This window comes from Myotis myotis, unplaced genomic scaffold (assembly GCF_014108235.1).
Source record: "Myotis myotis isolate mMyoMyo1 unplaced genomic scaffold, mMyoMyo1.p scaffold_m19_p_3, whole genome shotgun sequence".
In the NCBI taxonomy this organism is placed as follows: Eukaryota; Metazoa; Chordata; class Mammalia; order Chiroptera; family Vespertilionidae; genus Myotis; species Myotis myotis.
In genome coordinates this window covers 200,341,490-200,361,509 of record NW_023416335.1, presented here as the reverse complement: position 1 = coordinate 200,361,509, position 20,020 = coordinate 200,341,490, and the positions used below count along the sequence as shown (strand labels likewise).

Here is a 20,020-nt window from a genome sequence, read left to right as displayed (position 1 = left end):
GGTAATGATGAATAACTTCTGCAGTGATAAAATAGCAACTGTTTTAAGATTTTGGTAAAATAAGATCACTAAACATCCCATAATGCATTTTTGCTTTTTAAAGGGGTCTAGTGGACTCGTGGAAATTGTAAGGTAAAATGACTTTTTTGGAAAAGCTCCAAGAAAGTGTACAAGTCATGAAATAACTACCCTTACTGAGATAGACCTGCTTAAAAAATGAACTCTAAACTATTGTTGGATGCAGGGGACTCTGGGGCTAACCACATTTCTAATTAGCCATATGAAGGAACTAATCTGAATGGTAAAGATTAATATATGAAGATTCTTACTCCAGTGTTATTTTCTTAAAATAGAAAAAACCTAATGTGTAACATAGAATAATAGGTTGATTTGGCACAGTATACTCAAATCTTTTGTAATGATTTAACGTTATATTCTCAGAAAGTCTGTAATATAGGAGAGTATAGTCATCACAGAACATTACATTTAGAGAGCAGAATACAGAGCTGTATACACAGTGTGAGGTCAACTATGTAAAGTATATACTTACAACCATATTGGCAGCAAATACAAAGGTTGGTAGTAGTTTTTTTTCTGGGTGATGACATGATTTGTGATATTTAAATTTAATTATCTGTCTGTTTATCTTTCAAAATCTGTATCTGACCTGTATTATTTTATAAACAAAACAAATCTTTTTATGACATTGAAGCTAATATTCTGTTTTAAGAGCAGTTTTGTTAAGATAGTATTTACATACCATACAATTCACCCACTTACTGTCTCCCATTCAGGTTTCTAGTATATTCACAACTACTCTTCAACCATCACCATAATCAATTTTAGAACATTTTCATCACTCCAGAAAGGAACTCTGTACACCCATTAGCACTCACTGTATTTCTCCCCATCCCACAGTCCTAGGCATCCACCAATCTCTCTATGGATTTGCCTGTGCCAGGCATTTCCTGTGAATGGAATCACACACACGTGGTCCTTTGTGACCAGCTTCTTTCACTCAGCGTCATGTCTTCGAGGTGAAGCCGGATCACTCTGTTCGCTCGTTTCATTTAGAAACTAACCCTTATTTATCACGTGGCGTAATGCATTTCTTTTTTCTTTACTTCCAGAATTGGTGCCTTCAATCATGAGCAATTTGCTGAATCCGGATGCCATTTTCTCAAACAATGAGATGAGCCTGTCGGACATTGAGATCTATGGCTTTGATTATGACTACACCTTGGTGTTTTATTCAAAGCACCTCCACACGCTGATATTCAACGCTGCTCGGGACCTTCTCATCAATGAACACCGGGTAAGAGCAAGGGACATGTCGCTCTTCCTCCCCAGCCCTCTTGTGTGAAGAACAGCCGTGGCTGACCTGACCTGGTGCCTGGCACACAGGTGCCACTTAAAAAATTGCGGCTGAATGAATGAACAGATTTTGTTCTGTTCCATTAACCACTTTATTGAGTTGTGATTGACATGTTAAACAACTGTACATATTCAATGTATACGTTTCCATGAGTTTGGGGATAAATATACAACTGTGAAACCCGTACCCCCATCAAGGCCATAAACTCCATCACCTCCCCGAGTCTCCTCCTGCCCCTTTTATTATTATTATTATTGTTGTTATTTGTGAGTGTGTGGTAGGGACACTTCACATAAGGTCTGCCCTCTTAGCAGTTCTTAAGTATATAGTACAATATTGTTTGCTATGGGTATCATGCTGCATAGTAGATTTTTGGAACTTATCTTGCATAATTGAAACTTTGTATACTCGAACTTTTACGTGTCTGCAATTGGAGACTCACCTGCAGGTGTTTGAGCTCTCACTTCTCGCAGAGCAGTGACATAGCTTCTCCTGAGGTCTGAGGATGTGGCAGCCTGCTGAGTTCTGATTAGAAGGAATTCTTCAAAGGAGAGGCATTGCGCTTTGTTCTGGTCCCAGCCTGTCCACAACCAGCGTTGTGACTGAACCAGCCTTATGGTTATCACGCTTGCAAGACACCCTTTAGCAATAGCCATTAGGAAACTTCTAAAAGATACAGCTTTATTATTTAAAGACCTGGAAATTATACCACACACCTGGGGTCCCACAGCGGGGTGGGAGGCAGAGAGAGGGCATGTGTGCATGGGCCTGGGTTCCGCTTTTATTTGGGTCGAGGGTAGGGGGGCCGAGAGTGTCCTGGGCTCACTTTTTAGTGGTGAATCTAAAATATAAGAGCCGGTTTTAAAGCACGGGAAGAGAACACAAGCAAGTAACCCAAATGGTCATTTATTGAAATTGGCCATGATCTCTAAAACAAAGGAACTGCTATAAGGGGAGGCAGCCTGGCTCTCGATCCTGTGGCTGGTGGTGTGTTTATTCCAGATTTGAAGAGGATGCCTCTTTGAAATGGGTGACTTGGAAGTCAAACCTTAAGTCAGGCACTTGCATTACAAAAAAGAAAGAAAACTGTCAGGGCTTATACAACACAATTTTTTACCCTCATCACTGACTGAATTGTGTTCTTTTATAAAGAATATTTGAATGTCTTCTGGTGCGTAGTATTGTTGAGACCTTAGAATAAGGAAGGAAAAAACCCCACACTCAAAACCTAGGATGTGTTTCTCTGGTCTGGGTTGAGTACACATTTCAGGAACCATGATGAGAAGACTCCTCAGAGGTCATCTGGGCTCGTGTCATTGGAGAACCCCCATGGCATCCCATGAAGTACCGCTTGTATCTCTGTTACTCAGGGAGACAGTTCTGATTTGGGGGAGATTCTTCCATGGGTTCTTTTTATCATCTTGGTCACCCTCCTTTGTGTGTGCTCTGTTTTATTTATCTCAGATGTGATGCCCTGAACTGGAGATGTTACTGCAGGTGGGGTCTGATAGTGTGGAATAGAGGGAGACCATCACCTCCCTGATTGTGGATACCATACCTTTATTAATACTGCCAAAGTTTCTATCAGCTTTGACTCCTCACCATTTGATGCAGTTTATTCCCTTCAGCTTTTGGTTATCAGTGGATTTAATAAGCAACTCATCTTGTCCTATTTTAAAATGCAGAAATGGTATTTGCCAAAAATAACTTGACCTCTGCCACTAAGCCACCGGCCATCTTTCTTTAGTTATGTCCCCCTTACCAGATGTCAGCCCATCCAGCCACTTGCCATTCAATAACATTTCTCTACCCCACTGGGAGATTGAGCTGAAGGGGTGTGGCTGGGTGCTGGCGTTCTACTCCCAGGCCATATGCTGTGACTGTGTTACCACTCACAAAACCTAAGTCGTTGCTAACAGCACCGTCTGCTGCTTGTCTGCTGGGTACCAAAAGCCCAGGTTCTAGAACAGATCCTGCCTTTATCACTTCTCATCTGCATGACAGCCCTGCATATAGATACTGTCTCTGTTTTACGGTTGAGGAAACTGAGGCTGATGGAGTTAAGCCAGTAGGTCAAGGCCACGAGACCAGTAGGGGGCAGAACCAGGATTTGGGCTTAGATCTGTCCATTTCCAAGGCGCAAATGTCTTCTCCTTTAGGTCATGTTGCCCCTTGTGGGATTAATAACCCCACATTTCTACCCCATGGGTTTATTGTTCACAGGAAAATAAAATATTCAGGAAAATTAAGAATTGAGGAAAATAAAAAATTTATGAAACTTGTGGGGAAAGAGAGTTGAAATGATAGATGGGAAAAAAAGTTGCAATGATTATGATTAGAAAAGCTTCTAGATTTAAGGTCATGAAATTTCACTTCTATTATGTATGTTTGTTGCTTGGATAAAAGAAATATAACACTAATTATACAGGCATATTAATAGAGTCAGTTATGCTTGTACAGCTTTTTCTTTTGCTTTGGATTTGAAAATGATTCTTCTAAGATGCTGTTAGAAGCACTGACTTTGGTGCTGTTGTTCCTGCCAAAAGACTATGTGTGCTTATAGAGTTGGAAAGACATCTGCGCTTGAGTGCACAGTAATAGAACAGGAAGTGGGCAATTTAGCATCTTCCCAAAAAGCAAATGTAAAAGTTTCAGCTCCTTAATTTCTTTCTTTCTTTCTTTCTTTCTTTCTTTCTTTCTTTCTTTCTTTCTTTCTTTCTTTCTTTCTTTCTTCCTTCCTTCCTTCCTTCCTTCCTTCCTTCCTTCCTTCCTTCCTTCCTTCCTTCCTTCCTTCCTTCCTTCCTCTCTCTCTCTCTCTCTCTCTCTCTCTCTCTCTCTCTCTCTCTCTCTCTCTCTCTCTTAAACACAAAGATAGAAGTAGAAAAGATTGGGTAATAATTGTACCCTCATTTCATATGTCCATGAGGGAGAGATAGGAGGGGAGTGTCAGAAGAGTTCTTGATTTCATCTCCTAAATTTGCACCCTCATCTGTGTTTTTCAATCAGTAATTGGCAGTGATGTTCACCTAGTTTTTCAGTCTAAAGCCTAACATTGGCCGTGACCCCTGGCATTCTGTATTTCACCTCTGATTTCTGCAGCAAATGTTGCGGGCCCTCGCTCTCTCCCTCTCTCTCTCTCTTTCTTGTTTTTTTAAATAATCTTTTAATTTTAGAAGAGTCTTAGGTTTACAGAAAAGTTGCAAAGGTAATACAGAGAGCTCCTGACTGTATACCCCATATCTGGTTTCCCTTAATATTAACGTGTTACATTTCCATGGTACATTTGTCACAAGCGAAGACCCAGTGTTAATAAATGATTATTTCTAGCTTCTCAAATCATTTATTTTAAATTTTTTCTCTCTTCTAATATTCGTAGGTAAAGCTCTAAACTTCCCTCTCAGCACTGCTTTAGCTTGTTGAGTTTAAGCCTTCATGTGATTTTTATTTTTTATTATTTATTTATTTATTTATTGTGTAAAGTATTACAAAGAGTATTACATATGTCTCCTCCACCCCCCCCCCCCCCGCCCTTGACAATCCCCTGGCCTCCCCTATCCCCCAGTGTCTTATGTCCATTGGTTATGCTTATATGCATGCATACAAGTCCTTCGGTTGATCTCTTTGAGAAGCTAGAAAAAGAAGAGGAAATTAAAGCCAAAATATATGGGAATAAAAATAATATTAATTAATAAAATAGAAAAGAAAATCATTGGTTCTTTGAGAAAGATTAATAAAATGAATATATTCTTTGGGTAGAATGATCAAATGATCAAATGATCAAATGATCAAAATTACAAATTAACAACACAAAGAACGAAAGAGGGGCATCACTACAGATCTTTCAGACGTTAAAAGGATAATAAAAGATTATTATGAACAACTTTATGCAATAAATTTAAAATTTTAGTTGAAATAGAATTTGTGTCCTAGATAGTTAGAAGAAGAAATTGAAAATCCAAATAACCCTATAATCTCTACCTATGTGGGAAGAATTAAAAAATCTTCCCCAAAGAAAACTCCAGGCTGAAATCGTTTCACTGGTGAATTCTACCCATTATTTTAAAAATGTAATAATACCAATCTTATATAAATTCTTTCAGAAAACAGAGGAAGAGGGACTATTTCCCAGTTAACTTTATGAAGCTAGCATAACCCTGATACTAGCCAAGGACATTATAAGAAAAGAAAATTATAATAACTCTCTTGAACATAGACAAAAACATTTAACAAAATATTAGCAAACTAAATCAACAATAAATAAAAAATATATTAGGACCAAATATAGCTTATTCCTGGAGTGTAATATTGGTCTTACATTTGAAAATCAATGTAATTCCTTACATTTACAAAATAAAGGAAAACAGCATGATCATTTCAATATATGCAGAAAAAGAACTTAACAAAATGCAATGATCATAAGAATAAAAAACAACAACCAGTTTTAGTAAACTAGGAATGAATGGACTTCCTTAACCTGATTAATAGCATTTATGAGTAACCTACAACTAATCTCCCACACTGCACTAAGTTTTAGGGCCAGGCAAGAATGTCTGTTTTCACCATTTCTCAACATTGTACTGAATGTCCTAGTCAGGGCAATAAAGAAAAAAAATAAAAGAATCAAAAGCCACAAAGTTTAAGGGGAAAAAAAGAAGCAAACTTTTTATTTATGGATGACATCCGTACAAGAAACAAGGTCCAGACCCAGTCATATTATTCACCATGTCGTCGGTCACCAAACCACATAACCATGTGGACAACTCTCAGGGAATCCCTCAAATATTGTGAGCCTGACGTTTCCAGATTTAGGCCAAAGCCAGGGCAAAGGACATTACTATTAAAGAATTGTTTTCGCAGTGGTAAGAACCCTGGGCTAGAAACACCCTATTGCTGGATTTCCAGTAAGAAACTCTGTGATGCCCTGGCCGGCTTGGCTCGGTGCGTAGAGCGTTGGCCTGCAGACTGAAGGGTCCCAGGTTCGATTCGGCCGAGGGCACATGCCTGGGTTTCGGGCTCGATCCCCAGTGGGGGGTGTGCAGGAGGCAGGCGATCAATGATTCTCTCTCATCATTGATGTTTCTATCTCTCTTTCCTTCTCCCTTCCTCTCTGAAATCAATAAATAAATATATTTTAAAAAAATGATTATTATTAACTGAAGTCCCTACTTGATTCAGATTTCCTTAGTTGCTCCCTAGTGTCCTTCTGCTCCAGGATCCCATCCAGGACCCACGTCACAGTTAGTTCTCATGGCTCCCTAGGCTCCTCTTGGCCTTGACGGTTAGCCTCTCCTTGTTTTTTGATGACTTGCACAGTTTTGAAGAGTACTAGTTGGGTAATTTTTAGGATGCCCTTCTCTTGGGATTTATCTGATGTTTTTCTTGGGATTTGTCTGATGTTTTTCTTATGGTTAGATGGGGTTAGGGGTTTGGGGCGGGTAGACCACAGAGGTAAAGTGCCATTATCATCACCACATCTTATCCAGGGTGCAGGCCAGCAACATGACTTACCTGTGATGTTGACCTTGACCGCCTGATGGAGGTTGTGCTTCCATGTCCCTGCCCTGTTTCCCTGTCCCATCCTTCCCATGCTGTGCTCTTTGGGAGGCTGTCACTCTGTGCAGCTGAGAGCTCTCTTTTCACTCGTTCAGAAGATACTCATTCATCGTGTGTCCTGACTGCATCCACTTCTCACCTCTCCCACGGCCACCACTCTCACCTCCACCCCACGGCGCAGTGGCCTTCTGGCTGGTCTCCCTGCTTCTCTGTTCTTGCTCCTGAGACTGCTCTCCATTTGGGAGCAAGAATGAGCCCTTAAATATTAATCACGTCTTTCCTGGGCTCAACCCCACCTTGGAATGACACAGAAGGCCTCCTCACCAGCCTCTCCTGCCATCTGCCCTCACTCTGCTCTAGTCACACCCGCTGCTTGCTGCTCCTCGAACTCTCAGACATGTTCCTGCCTTGAGGCCTTTGTCCTTGCCATTGCCTCTGCTTTGGAAGTCAGTCCTGGCCCAGGCAGCCTGAGCCTTTGCTTCTCATCTTTTTTTTTCCTTCTTCTTAGATTTCTGAACCCTTGAACTGCCTTTTCTTTGTAGTATTTATCACCACCAGGCCAGGAATTGTATGTGTTTGCTTATCTGGAAACTTCTTCATGGCAGAGACTGTGTTGGTTGGTTCATGGCTGTATTCCCAGGCCCTGGCACAAAGTACGTGCTCAGTAAATACTTGACGTCATTGTGGAATCCCTCAATGTGGAACTCGCTCGGTGTGGAACTGCCCTTCTGATGCCGGTCATTTGCCCTCACCTGGTTTGTGTGGATTTTGGAGAGCTTTGCTCTTATGCCCTTCTGCCCTGCCTCTAATTAGACTCAGAATTTAGGCTCCTTTAAACAGCAAACTGAGACCTCCGAAAGGTGGATGTACTTACAGGCACCTGGCCCTCAGGAACTCACAGGCGCGTTGTGGCGTCGCGGTCACTGGCTGCACCCAGAGCTCTGTGATTAGCCAGGAAGGGCACGCGGCCCAGCTGCAGATTCGTAGGAATGGCACATGCGGGCACTCCTGGGTCCTCCGCAGGGTTTTAGTCTTAACTCTCCTCAAAGCTGGAGGGGACATTTCTGTAGCATTTTCAGGGGGAAACCTTGACCTTTCTCTGTCTGCACACACCACCCTGCCCAGATTGCACCCGAAATCGGAACAAATCCAGGCACTGAAGGAAACCAGACTGGGCCTAAGAAAGATGTTTTAATGAAAAACCCAAGTGACAGTCTTCTATCTTTTATTTTTCTTCCTGCTTTTAGGGATACCAGTAGTCTTCGTGACAGGTTGGGGGAGTCATGTTTTTCAGGATGATGGAAAGTTTCTAACCTGAAGGGTCCAGAAAATCTAGCCATGGGCCATTGGAGAGAATGTGGCCTTCCAGCTCATGTGAGCGGCTTTGGCTTCCCTTGACCGGATATTGCTGTGACCGGCTATTCCTAGAGATGCTGCCTATGTGTGTGCGTGCGTGTGTGCATGTGTGTGAGACTGCGTGTGTGTGCGGTGTGTGCTTATGTGCATGTGGTGTGTCTGTATGTGTGCATGTGTGTGTTAGAAAGGAGCCCATCATGGGGACACTGGGGACTTGGCTGCTTGTGTGGGGAATTACAGTTTAGGGGCAGGAGTGGAATCATCCCGTCCCACCATTTCATTTTCCATCTGAAGGAAAAGGCCTGGAGAGGTTGTGACTCACCTAGAGTCCTCCAGGAGAGCTGCAGAGGCTAATGGAGTGGGTGGGCCTCAACGCCCAGGCCTCCTGGTTCCCCATCCTGTGAAACAAGTCCGTTTTCTTGAGCACTTACTATGTGTGGGAGGAGGCTGTCCTGACCCCCCACAGGCATCTTTTGACCTAGTCCTCTCTGCTTTCCTGTGGGTAAGACTCTTGTTATCCTTACCTTAGAAATGAGAAAAATCGAAGCTTAGAGACAGATGACCTTGCCCAAGGTCACACAGATAGCAGACCGTAGGACTAGAATTTGACACCTGGTCCCGCAGCCCAGGGGCCTCTATTCTTCATCGGATGTTGTCCTGTGGAGACTCCTTCAGCTGCTTCTGTCAGTTCTCCAGCCATTGACTGTGGTCTATCACAAGTGGCTCCAGAAACAGCGAAAGTGACAGATAGGCCCAGGTGAGTGAGCGACCGAGGGAGCCCAGCTCAGCCTTGTTTCAGAAAGGAGCCGCCAGACTTTTGAGCAGTCCATGTACAGACTTTACACTCTCTCATTCACGCACCTCTCAGCTAAAACAGACAGCACCACCTCGTCACCGCATGTCCTCTCAGCAAACTCACTGCGCCTCTGAGGTGGCAGGTCTGCTGTCACCAGCGTCTAGGGGTTGGCTCAGAACTGATGGTGAGGTAGTTGGGGTGGACCTGGCCTGACCTCTGTTGATCTGTGTGAGCCTGGGCAGGCTCATCAGATTATTCAACAGGAAAACGGACATGAGGTGCCCTTCTTCCGGGGGAGTAAATAAAATCAGGTCGCAGAAAGTGCCTAGAACAGTGTGGCACATGGCTCAGTAAAAGCCCTGTCTTAGTAACAAGTTAAATACCTCCCTCCTGTCCCTTATTTGTCCCTCCCGAGTTAAAGGAAGACTGCAGCGGCGTAGATTGCTGCTGCCTCTCTTGGGTTTAGCAGGACTATGATGTGTGTGCTGGGTGCTGGGTGCTGGGTGTGTGTGTGTATGAACTGTGCACAGTGTTCTGAATTCTTGGGAACGCCCATGAGTGGAACTATCACGTAGTGATTTCTTGGCATGCGAGGTAGGTGTTAGATAAATGAGCCTAAATGTGATATTTGAGTCAGCGCTTTTTGCAGCTTGAATTGAAAACTTGCTGAATGTGGTTCAGCCTGGTGGGACCGGGAAATGTTCTCACGCCAATGTGACTTTGGCCCTGAAAAGTTAGCAGTGCAGCCTTGCAAAGCGGTTTCTTGATCACTGCCTAGTTTTTTTGTGTGTTTTGTTTGAGAGGCAACAAGCATTTATTTGAGAAGAAAGAATTGATTCAGGCAGAAACCCAAATAGTGTTTCTATTGTGATGTGAAGGCAAGGGGATTTGTGAGAAAGGAAGGGAAATAATTACATGAATAGAGAAAAAAAGTTCTATTGGTGATAATAAGCTGTTATTCTTTGTTTTTTTCTTTAATTTTATTGTTGACTTTATTATGGATGTCCCCATCTTCCCCCCTTAGCCCACCTCCACCTATTCACCCTCCCCCCCTTCCTTCTGGTCATCACCATACTGCTATGTGTGTCTATGGGTTATGCATATATCTTGTTGATGGTTTCTTTTGCTGTGCAGAGCTTTTTGTTGTTATTGTGTTTTAAATACCTTTTTATTGATTTCAGCGAGGAAGGGAGTGGGAGAGAGAGATAGAAACATCAATGATGAGAGAGAATCATCTATCAGCTGCCTTCTGCACGCCCCCTACTGGGGATTGAGCCAGCAATCCACAGGCATGTGCACTTGACTGGAATCGAACCTGGGATCCTTTAGTCCGCAGGCCGATACTCTATCTACTTAGCCAAAACAGCCAGGGCTGGGATAGTTTTCTTAGTTTCTCTTTCTGATAGTTCATTATTGTATAGAAATGCCACTAATTTCTGAATATTAACTTTGTATCCTGCTACTTTGCGAAATTCATTTATTAGATCTAGTAGCTTTTTGGTGGAGTTTTTAGGGTTTTCTATATACAGTATGTCATCTGAGAATGACAGTTTTACTTCCTCCTCTCCAATTTGGGTGCCTTTTATTTCTTCTTCTTGTCTGATTGCTGTGGCTAGGACTTCCAGTACTATGTTGAATCAGAGTGGTGAAAGTGGGCATCCCTGTCTTCCTGATCTTAAGGGAAATGCTTTTAGTTTTTGCCCATTGAGTTTGATGTTGGCTGTGAGTCTGTCATATATGGCCTTTATTATATTGAGATATGTACTTTTTCTTCCCACTTTGCTGAGAGATTTTATCATAAATGGGTGCTGGATTTTATCAAATGCTTTTTCTCTGCACCTGTTTATAAGATGGTGTGTTTTTAAAAAAAATATATTTTATTGATTTTTTGCAGAGAGGAAGGGAGAGGGATAGAGAATTAGAAACATCAATCAGCTGCCTCCTGCACGCTCCCTACTGGGTATGTGCCCACAACCAAGGTAAATGCCCTTGACCGGAATCGAACCTGGGACCCTTCAGTCCGCAGGCCGACGCTCTTTCCACTGAGCCAAACCAGTTAGGGCAGATTGTGTGGTTTTTATTCTTCATTTTGTTTATGTGGTGTATCCCATTGATTGATTTGCAGATATTGTACCAACCTTGCATTCCTGGAATAAATTCCACTTGATCATGGTGTATGATCTTTTTAATGTATTGTTTGATCTGGTTTGCTAATGAACAGCATCCCTATGTTTATCAGGGAATATTGTCCTGTAATTTTCTTTCCTTGTAGTGTCTTGATCTGGTTTTGGAATTAGAATATTGTAAAATGAGCTTGGGTGTTTTTCCTCCTCTTGGTTTTTGGGGAATAGTTTGAGAAGGATAGGTGTTCGTTCCTCTTTGAATGCTTGGTAAAATTCACCTATGAAGCCCTCTGGTCGAGGACTTTTCTTGGTTGGGAGTTTATTGATTACTGCTTCAATTTCACTAGTTGTATTAAGCTGTTTTTCTTGAGCTATACACAGTACTGATTCTAAAGAATGTCTGTGACTCTGTTATTGTGTCAGGTTTGCTTTCCTGTCAGTTGTATAGAAGACAGTGTTGGTTTGGCCTGGTCCAAAGGTTATCTTGCCCAAGTCAAATATTCCAGATGTTTAAGGAGCAAGACATGCAAGGTAGTTCCTCTGGGATGGTGGCCCCAACTACATTAGAAATGGCTCTGTTTATGCCATTTTTCACAAGTTCCGTGTAGTTGAAGAAATGTTTGTGCCAGACAGGCGTGTCAGTGGCACTCAGTCCGCCAGAGCTCTGCTTTATTTTGAGACATTTTGGCTCCAGAATGACGTGTCTATGGATCATTTTTCTCCTCCAGGATTCTGGAAATTTTAATGCCTGTACTCGGTGTAATGAACCCACATTTTGCCCAGGGAGAGGGACTGTTTGTAGTCTTTGTTGCCCTAAGGCATTGTGGGAAGTGTAGTTTGGAGGTGTTCCCTGTGGCCACAAGCATTCTTAAAACTGCAGGAATTAGGCGCCTGGGTTTTTTTTTTTTTTTTTTTTTTTTTTTAATATATTTTATTGATTTTTTACAGAGAGGAAGGGAGAGAGAGAGTCAGAGACATCGATGAGAGAGAAACATCGATCAGCTGCCTCCTGCACATCTCCCACCGGGGATGTGCCCACAACCCAGGTATATGCCCTTGACCGGAATCGAACCCGGGACCTTTCAGTCCGCAAGCTGACACTCTATCCACTGAGCCAAACCGGCTTTGGCATAGGCGCCTGGGTTTTTACTTAAGCAGTTTACATAGGGATTGGAAGATCCTGGTGACACAGCCTCTCTAGACTCAAGAATACCTATTCTATCCTGCAGGTCTGTGCTCTGAGGGAGGAGAGTGTGGGGGGTCAGAGGCCGAGCCTGACTCCCCGCCCACCACTCCCCAGCTGTGTGGCCCAGGCCCGGTGGTTTCATCTGGTGTCTCTGATGCCCCATCTGTGAAATGGGAATGGCAGGGCCTGCGGTGCCCGGTACATTGGTGCTGTCAGTGGGGTAGCTGGTGTTCCAATGCTGAGACTGGGCAGGAGGGAAAGACTTGGATGAGGAGGGAGCTGGGAGGAACAGTTTAATAACCAGGAAATACCAGGGGGACCTGAGCTACCTCCAAAAGCCACATTTGTTCTGAGTCAGAGCATTGGAGTGGTAACTGGCTGAGAAGTGCCCCTCTGAGCCTGAGCGGGGAGGACGCTGCACTGACACTGCGGTCCCTCCAGCCCATGGAAGGTGAGCAAGCGAGTGACCTGCTGACCAGATGAGAGATGCAGTGGAAGCTACGTGGAGGGGCCCCTCTGAAAAGTTTTCAGCTGGGGTCTCTTCACAAAACCTGGTAATGGGCCATCCGAGGGCTGTGACATGGAGGTGCTCCAATCTGAGCAGAATGGATGGTTGACAGTGTGTTAAGGGAGGTAGAAGCAGGGGTCTCAGGGGTCTGGGAGTCTAGGGGCAGAGGGAAGGAGGGGAGGGGCAGTAAAGACGAGAGAAGTTGGAGGGATGAGACTCTGCCTGTGGAGGGCTCTGGGGCCGGAAGTGCTGCCTCCAGAAGCAGAGGGATGCGTGCGATTCGTCCCCTCTGATCCTACCTTTCCACCAGAGTGTGTCAGCCACCTCGGCCTTTGTACAAGGACCAAAATGGACACTACCTTGAACCCACTAGTGCCTTGTTAGCTAAAACTGGTTTCTTTCTTTTTTCTTAGTATCCCGCGGAAATCAGGAAGTATGAATATGACCCAAATTTTGCAATTCGTGGACTTCATTATGATGTGCAGCGGGTAGGTTTAATCCTCATGTTTTTCTCATTTAACGGTGTTTGGATACAATATACTCCTGGTGCTTTTCTTTGCTCAAACACATACATTGATTTTAAATTCATGTCCTTTGGTGCCACAGAATTGGATTCTTCAAAACGTCTTTGGATAAAGGCTTTTTCAAGAGACCATGTATTAGAAAAGCACGAATGCATTCAGCAATTTGGGACATACTGTTTATTTCCAGTAGTCCTTGTTGGTGCGAGGAGGAGCCAGTTGCCATACCTTTCTTTGCAGATTGGCCATGTCTTTCTTTCTTTTTTATAATACTTTTAAAATTTATTTCAGAGAGGAAGGGAGAGGGAGAGATAGAAGCATCAATGATGAGAGAGAATCATTGATTGGCTGCCTCCTGCACACCTCCTACTGGGGATCGAGCCCACAACCCAGGCATGTGCCCTGACCAGGAATCAAACCTTGATCTCCTGGTTCATAGGTTGACGTTCAACCACTGAGCCACACCAGCTGGGCTAGGCCATTTCTTTAGTGAGTTGCACACTGCTTTAACCAGTAAGCAACGCTTTCAGAAACATACAGCTGCTTCCTTGTTGTAACAACAACTGTCGATAGAATTTATAACGGCACCCGGAGTTCTCATTCAGTGTGCAAATTGTTGTGCATTATTTACCTGTGTTTATGTTTTTGAAGGCAGTCTTGATGAAGATTGATGCTTTTCATTACATCCAGCTGGGGACTGTCTACAGGTAAGAGTAAGCCCCCTGGCTCCGACACTCGTCATCCCTTCTCTCCTGGGCCCTGAGTTTTCTGCAGAGGAGTCCATCCTGGACTTTGTTGCTCAACTGATGTACGTACAGCACTTTCCTCAGCCACCCCTCCTCTCTTCTAAAATCCAGAGGCCTCCCACACCTCTTCGGTTTTCTATCACCTCTAAACGCTTAGCTTCCCCTTTTTGCACGCATAGCTTCTTAACTTACTGGCTTGGTTAAGACTCTGATTGCAAGTGACTGGAACCCAACTCAAACTGGCTTAGACGAAAACACAGCACTGGCTCACTGACTGAGAGGCCAGTTGCAGGTGTGGCTGGTTCTGGGGCCCAAATTGATGTTGTCAGAACTCTTTCCATTCCTTGGCTCTCTTGCCCTCTGGGTAAGTTCTCTCTGGGCAGGCCCTCCGTGTGGGGACCCCTGGAATTACCAGGCTTCCATGCCCCCAGCTTGAGAGAAGGGCAATTTCTCTTTCCTAGAGTTTCAATCAGTCTTAGAGGGAGCGGATGCTGGGCAGGGACAAACAACAGGGGTATTCCTCTCCTCTGAGTTCTCTTCTCTCCCTGCAACATCTATTCATGCTGGCGGCCATCCTACCAGGATAGTTTTCCTTCCTTTCTGCTCCTTAAAATTCCAGCCCTCCTCCAGGCCTCTCCTCACCCTTCAGCCTGAAATGGTCTTTGTCTTTGCTCTTGGCTTCTAATAGTCTTGTTTCTTCTGTAGATAAATAAGCCATTGTGTTAAGGTGTATGGGTGGGGCCAGGCAGGAGAAGCCAGCTGAGGGGCAGGAGTCCACCTTTAGATCCTGGGAAGGTCTCTGTGGCCTTAGTGCTGAGAGGGATATGGCTGAACCAGCAGGGGCCCATGTGTGGGCTCTGGAGTCACGCTTCCTGAGTGGAAACTCAGACCCCACCACTTAGGTGTGTGGCTTTGAGCAAGCTCTCGACTGTCTTAAAGCCTTGGTTTGCTCCTCTGTCAAATGGGCATGGCCCCAGTGCCCTCCTTAGGGGCAGCTTGTCATGCAGACTAAAGCATGCTTGAACGGTGCCCAAAGCACTATAGGCACAGATACCACTTCTCTTCCCTTTCCCCTCAGAAGGGGTCGTGAATGAGTGAGTGGCTGGGAGGAATGCTTCCGGTTTCTGCGGCCTGAGGCCAGACACCTGCCGAGGGGACCCAGTTGCTGCATCATGTTGAATTTTATTGCCGGAAGCCGGTCCATCCTTGCTGCTTGACACAGTCGCTGCAGGAAAGAAACATCTGCACAGCATATGTTTCAAGGGACCTGGCGTATATAGCATACTGTTCTTAATATGTTTGCTCCCCTTAGCGCTGTGTGTTTTAACCAAGGTCACCTCTCCAAGAAAGGTTGTTTCCCCAGGTAGGAATTTTTCCCTGAAGTCAGGGAGGGGATGCCTCTCCTAGAAAGGTTGTTTCCCCAGGTAGGAATTTTTCCCTGAAGTTAGGGAGGGGATGAAACTCCTTAACTAAGTGCCAGGCGGGTAGTTAATCACTTTAACTACAAACAATCATGCTTAAGCTACATAATCTTTACTCCCTGGAATGGAGATAAGAAACGCCCTAACCTTTGTAATAGAAATTGACAAGATTAAAATCAACTGGGATAAATATGGATGTAACAAGACAATAAACGGCAGAACTTCGCTGGAGATCCAGACCAGATCCTGGCTGGAGATCCTGGCTAGGCTGCTGATCAACTGAACGCTGCCTCCACGTCATTCCTTCTTCGCCGACTCCGTCCACACCTTTGGGGACCCCTGGACCCGCTGGGGCAGGACTCCGGCATATGGCGCCCGAACAGGGACCCCTAGGTAAGCGCCCCACACTCGGGACGGATCAGACTTCACCGTAGGAATAGGGTGGATAGTCTTCGCCGACTCCGTCCACACCTTTGGGAACCCCTGGAACAGGATTCCCTTAGGTAAGCCCCCCCATTGAGAACCCCCACACTCAGGACGGATAGGACTCCACCAGGGTACTGCAGACCCCCCTATAGAGGATAAGTAGGGTAAGAAGGTGGATAGTACAGAACTTAGATTGAGAAGATGTGCCATACTGAGTCCAAAGAAAGAAGACTCTGTATTGATCTTTACATTAAGAAGATGTGCCATACTGAGTCTAAAGAAAAAAGACTCCGTATTGATCTTTTAACACATATGCTTGCTAGCAGAGGAGTTAAGGTTACTCCCAGTCAGATGGAACATTTTATACAAGAAATATGTCCATGCTTTTCTGAGGAAGGAAAGGTGCCAGAAAGGTAAATGTAGAGGCATGGGAGAAGGTAGGCCCAAGGAGCCTTATCCTTAACCCCACTGCAGCCTTTCCACCCCAGGAAAGTGCAGGATTGGCAAGCTCTCCCTGGGGTGATAGATCAGGACTCAGGTAATAGCGGAAAGCGCCATTCCACTCTTAAAATGGATACAAGAGAGCATTTCGGGTTTTTCTTTTTAATGCCTGCTTTTAAAAAATAAAAAAGGGGGAATTTGCCGGGAGCGGGTCCATCCTTGCTGTTTCAAGGGACCTGGCATATATGGCATACTGTTCTTAATATGTTTGCTCACCTTCTTGGCACTATGTGTTTTAACCAAGGTCTCTGAGAAAGGTTGTTTCCCCAGGTAGGGATTTTCCCCTGAAGTTAGGGAGGGAATAAAACCTCTTAACTAAGTGCCAGGCGGGTAATTAATCACTTTAACTATGAACAATCATGCTTAAGCTACATAATCTTTACTCCCTGGAATGGAGATAAGAAACGCCCTAACCTTTGTAATAGAGATTGATAGGATTGAATCAACTGGTATAAATACAGATGTAACTAGACAGCAAGAGACAGAACTTAGAACACAGAACTTAGAACACAGAACTTAGAACACAGAACTTAGAATACAGAACCAAGAGAGACAGAACCTAGGCACAGAACCTACACAGAACGTTCTCTAGAGACAGAAGAACTTCGCTGGAGAGAACATGGCAAAAGATCCTGGACAGAAACTGGCCTCAGAACCTAGAGACAGAACCTAGCGAGAGAACATGGCAAAAGATCCTGGACTGAACCTGACTATAGAATATGGCAAGAGAACCTGACTAGAACCTGGTGACTGAACCTGGCTGGAGAACCTGGACAGAACCTGGCTGGAGATCTGAAGCAGAACCTCTCTGGAGATCCAGACCAGAACTTGGCTGGAGATCCTGGCTGGAGATCCTGGCTAGGCTGCTGATCAACTGAACGCTGCCTCCACGTCATTCCTTCTTCGCCGACTCCGTCCACACCTTTGGGGACCCCTGGACCCGCTGGGGCTGGACCCCGGCATTTTATGTCGTGGGCTGTGGGAGTGAGTGCCGCTGGGCAGGGGAGGCGGCACACTGCTCTCCACTGCAGTCCAATTTTGCACCCAACGTTTCACTTCTTAACTGGAACCTTTGTGAAAAGCTAGGGTTGTTCCCATCACAGGCCCTTATCATGTACCAATTACTGTTCATATACAGTAACTCGTTTAGTCTTCTCAGTAACACTAGGACAGTGATGGCGAACCTATGACACTCGAACTCATTTGTTTTGGTTGATTTTTCTTTGTTAAATGGCATTTAAATATCTAAAATAAATATCAAAAATATAAATCTTTGTTTTACTATGGTTGCAAATATCAAAAAATTTCTATATGTGACACGGCACCAGAGTAAAGTTAGGGTTTTTCAAAATGCTGACATGCCGAGCTCAAAAGGTTCGCCATCACTGCACTAGGAGGTAGGTACTATTATTGTTTCAGTTTTAAAATGACACTGAGACCCAAAGTGTTAAATTCCTTGTCTAGGTAGTAAATACCCCTAGTAATTAAGGGAGGTGGTATTTGAACCCCAGGCAGACTGGTTCGGATCTGTGCTCCTAACCCTTGTATTTCTCATAACCACATGGGTGTGTAAAGTAGTTTTCAGTGCTGGTTTACACACCCTGGAGCAGGCTGATTCCTTGGCTGCTTTTGAGCTGGCATTTAGTTACGTACGCCTTAAGGATGCAGCTGTGTGCCCAGGTTCCTGTGTCCGTGCTCAGAGGCAGCAGTGGCTTCGGAAGGACGCGGTCGGGCCCAGTGTGGAGGCTGAGAACCCACCCCGCAGAATTCTTTTACTTTTTGTACAGTGGGGCCTTGACTTACCAGTGTCCCGACTAACGGGTTTTTTGAGATACCAGCTGTCTCTTGGCCGATTTTTTGCATTGAGTTGATAGAGTAATTTGAGTTAACGAGCTCCTTAATGAGCTTAACGAGCTCGGTCTGGGAAAGTATTAAACTCCTAAGTCAAGGCCCCACTGTATTTTCTTTCCAATTGTTCAAGCCGTACAGGTGTGCACACTTGACTGCTGCTACCTTAGCAAGCGCTGTTTTCCAAGGTCACTGTCTGGAGTGATCTGGCTTCGTACCAGCGTCTTATCTGATTTCTGGAGCGGAGATAAACGGAAGTCCATGGCCCCTTTTGTTTTCAAAGCTAGTACTTGTAACAGGTTAATCAAGATCGGAGGCAAACTATTAATGAATCCACTCGGCTATTTTTAGAAGTCATTCGGGGGTGGGTAATGGAGGAAAGACGCTGAAATTAAACTTTCTTTAATAGTATATCAAACGTAAATTATTTTTGTATGTATTTTAATATTGGCCAAGTGACTCGGCATTTTAAGCAACCTGTGTGTATCCGTAACTAACATCCTTATTGAATCACATACTACCCCTGCTGCAGCGCCGTGTGGTGCTCCCACCACTCCTTCTCTGGTCCCTCCTCATGGTGTCTGCTTCTCGAGCACCTTCTCTTGGAAGAAGGGGGTAGAGGAGCTGACATTTCCCCCGGTTACTCTCTAGAGTGGGACATTCCAGGTGAGGAAACTTGAGACCACCGAGCCCTGGGTGCAGGCATCTGCTCCCAGCGGCGCTGGCAGAGGCAGGGCTGACACCCAGCCGCTCTGACTCCAGAACTTATTTTTTCCGGCGAGCGGAGGAGCCGGATTCATTTGCAGATTCCCCCGCAGCTCCGGAGGCAGGCGGGTGTTACCTTGGCATGTCCCGATGCGGAAACGCCTTCACTGTCACGTAGCGTTGGGTCACCCCTCCTGGAGGTGGTGCCCGGGCGCCTGCCTTGTGTCACGGGGTTTAGTCCCCTGAGCCTTGTGCATGCCTTTTTCCATCTCGGCACTGACCTTAGGGTGGAGTCTCAGAGGGCACAGGGATGATGGAGACGGAGCCAGCCTTTCTCTCCCGGATGCATTAAAAACATTTTTTAAAAAATGGAAAACTCACCTCAAAGGAAGGCATTAGAAAGCCTTGGACCTTGTTGAGGGAGGCAGTGTGGCGGAGAGGTTGAAGACCCACAAAGCCCTTGGACCCAGTCCTGACCCACCTCTTCCTACTTTACTGACCGGGGGGAAGGTATGTGAGCTCTCTGTGCCTCAGTTGCCTCTGGGGGCAAAAGGGAGGCATGACAGTGCCTTTCGCCTGGGATTGCAGAGAACTAAGTGAAGGACTATGTGGAACTCAGATCTGGCGTATAGTAGGTGCCATGTGATCTGAGCTCTTATCTTTCTGCTCTTCTTACCTGTAGTGTGGCAGCAGGAGTAACCGTAGTAGCACTTTGCCTGTCATTGGCAGCAGTTACTAGTGGCACATCGTGCCTCCTTGTGACGCCTCACACCTTGCTTGAAAATTCCCAGCACTTGCTAGGGGTGTGACAGTCCTTGCTCTCGCTGGCCAAGCTCTTGAACTGCGCTGCCTGTCTTTCCCCAGAGGCCTCAGTGTGGTCCCTGATGAAGAAGTCATTGAAATGTACGAGGGATCCCACGTGCCTCTGGAACAGATGAGCGACTTTTATGGCAAG

General features: G+C 45.0%; 1 protein-coding gene across 2 annotated transcripts in view; it reads left to right on the top strand.

Moving 5' to 3' along the window:
• NT5DC3 (5'-nucleotidase domain containing 3) overlaps positions 1-20,020 on the top strand; it is a 49,552-nt gene that overhangs the window by 8,774 nt on the left and 20,758 nt on the right. For both annotated transcript variants that reach the window (XM_036298627.1, XM_036298628.1), the window contains exons 2-5: positions 1,131-1,315; positions 13,311-13,385; positions 14,070-14,125; positions 19,930-20,020. In XM_036298627.1, the coding sequence (XP_036154520.1) occupies positions 1,131-1,315; positions 13,311-13,385; positions 14,070-14,125; positions 19,930-20,020 (407 nt within the window). The remainder of the gene's footprint in view (positions 1-1,130; positions 1,316-13,310; positions 13,386-14,069; positions 14,126-19,929) is intronic.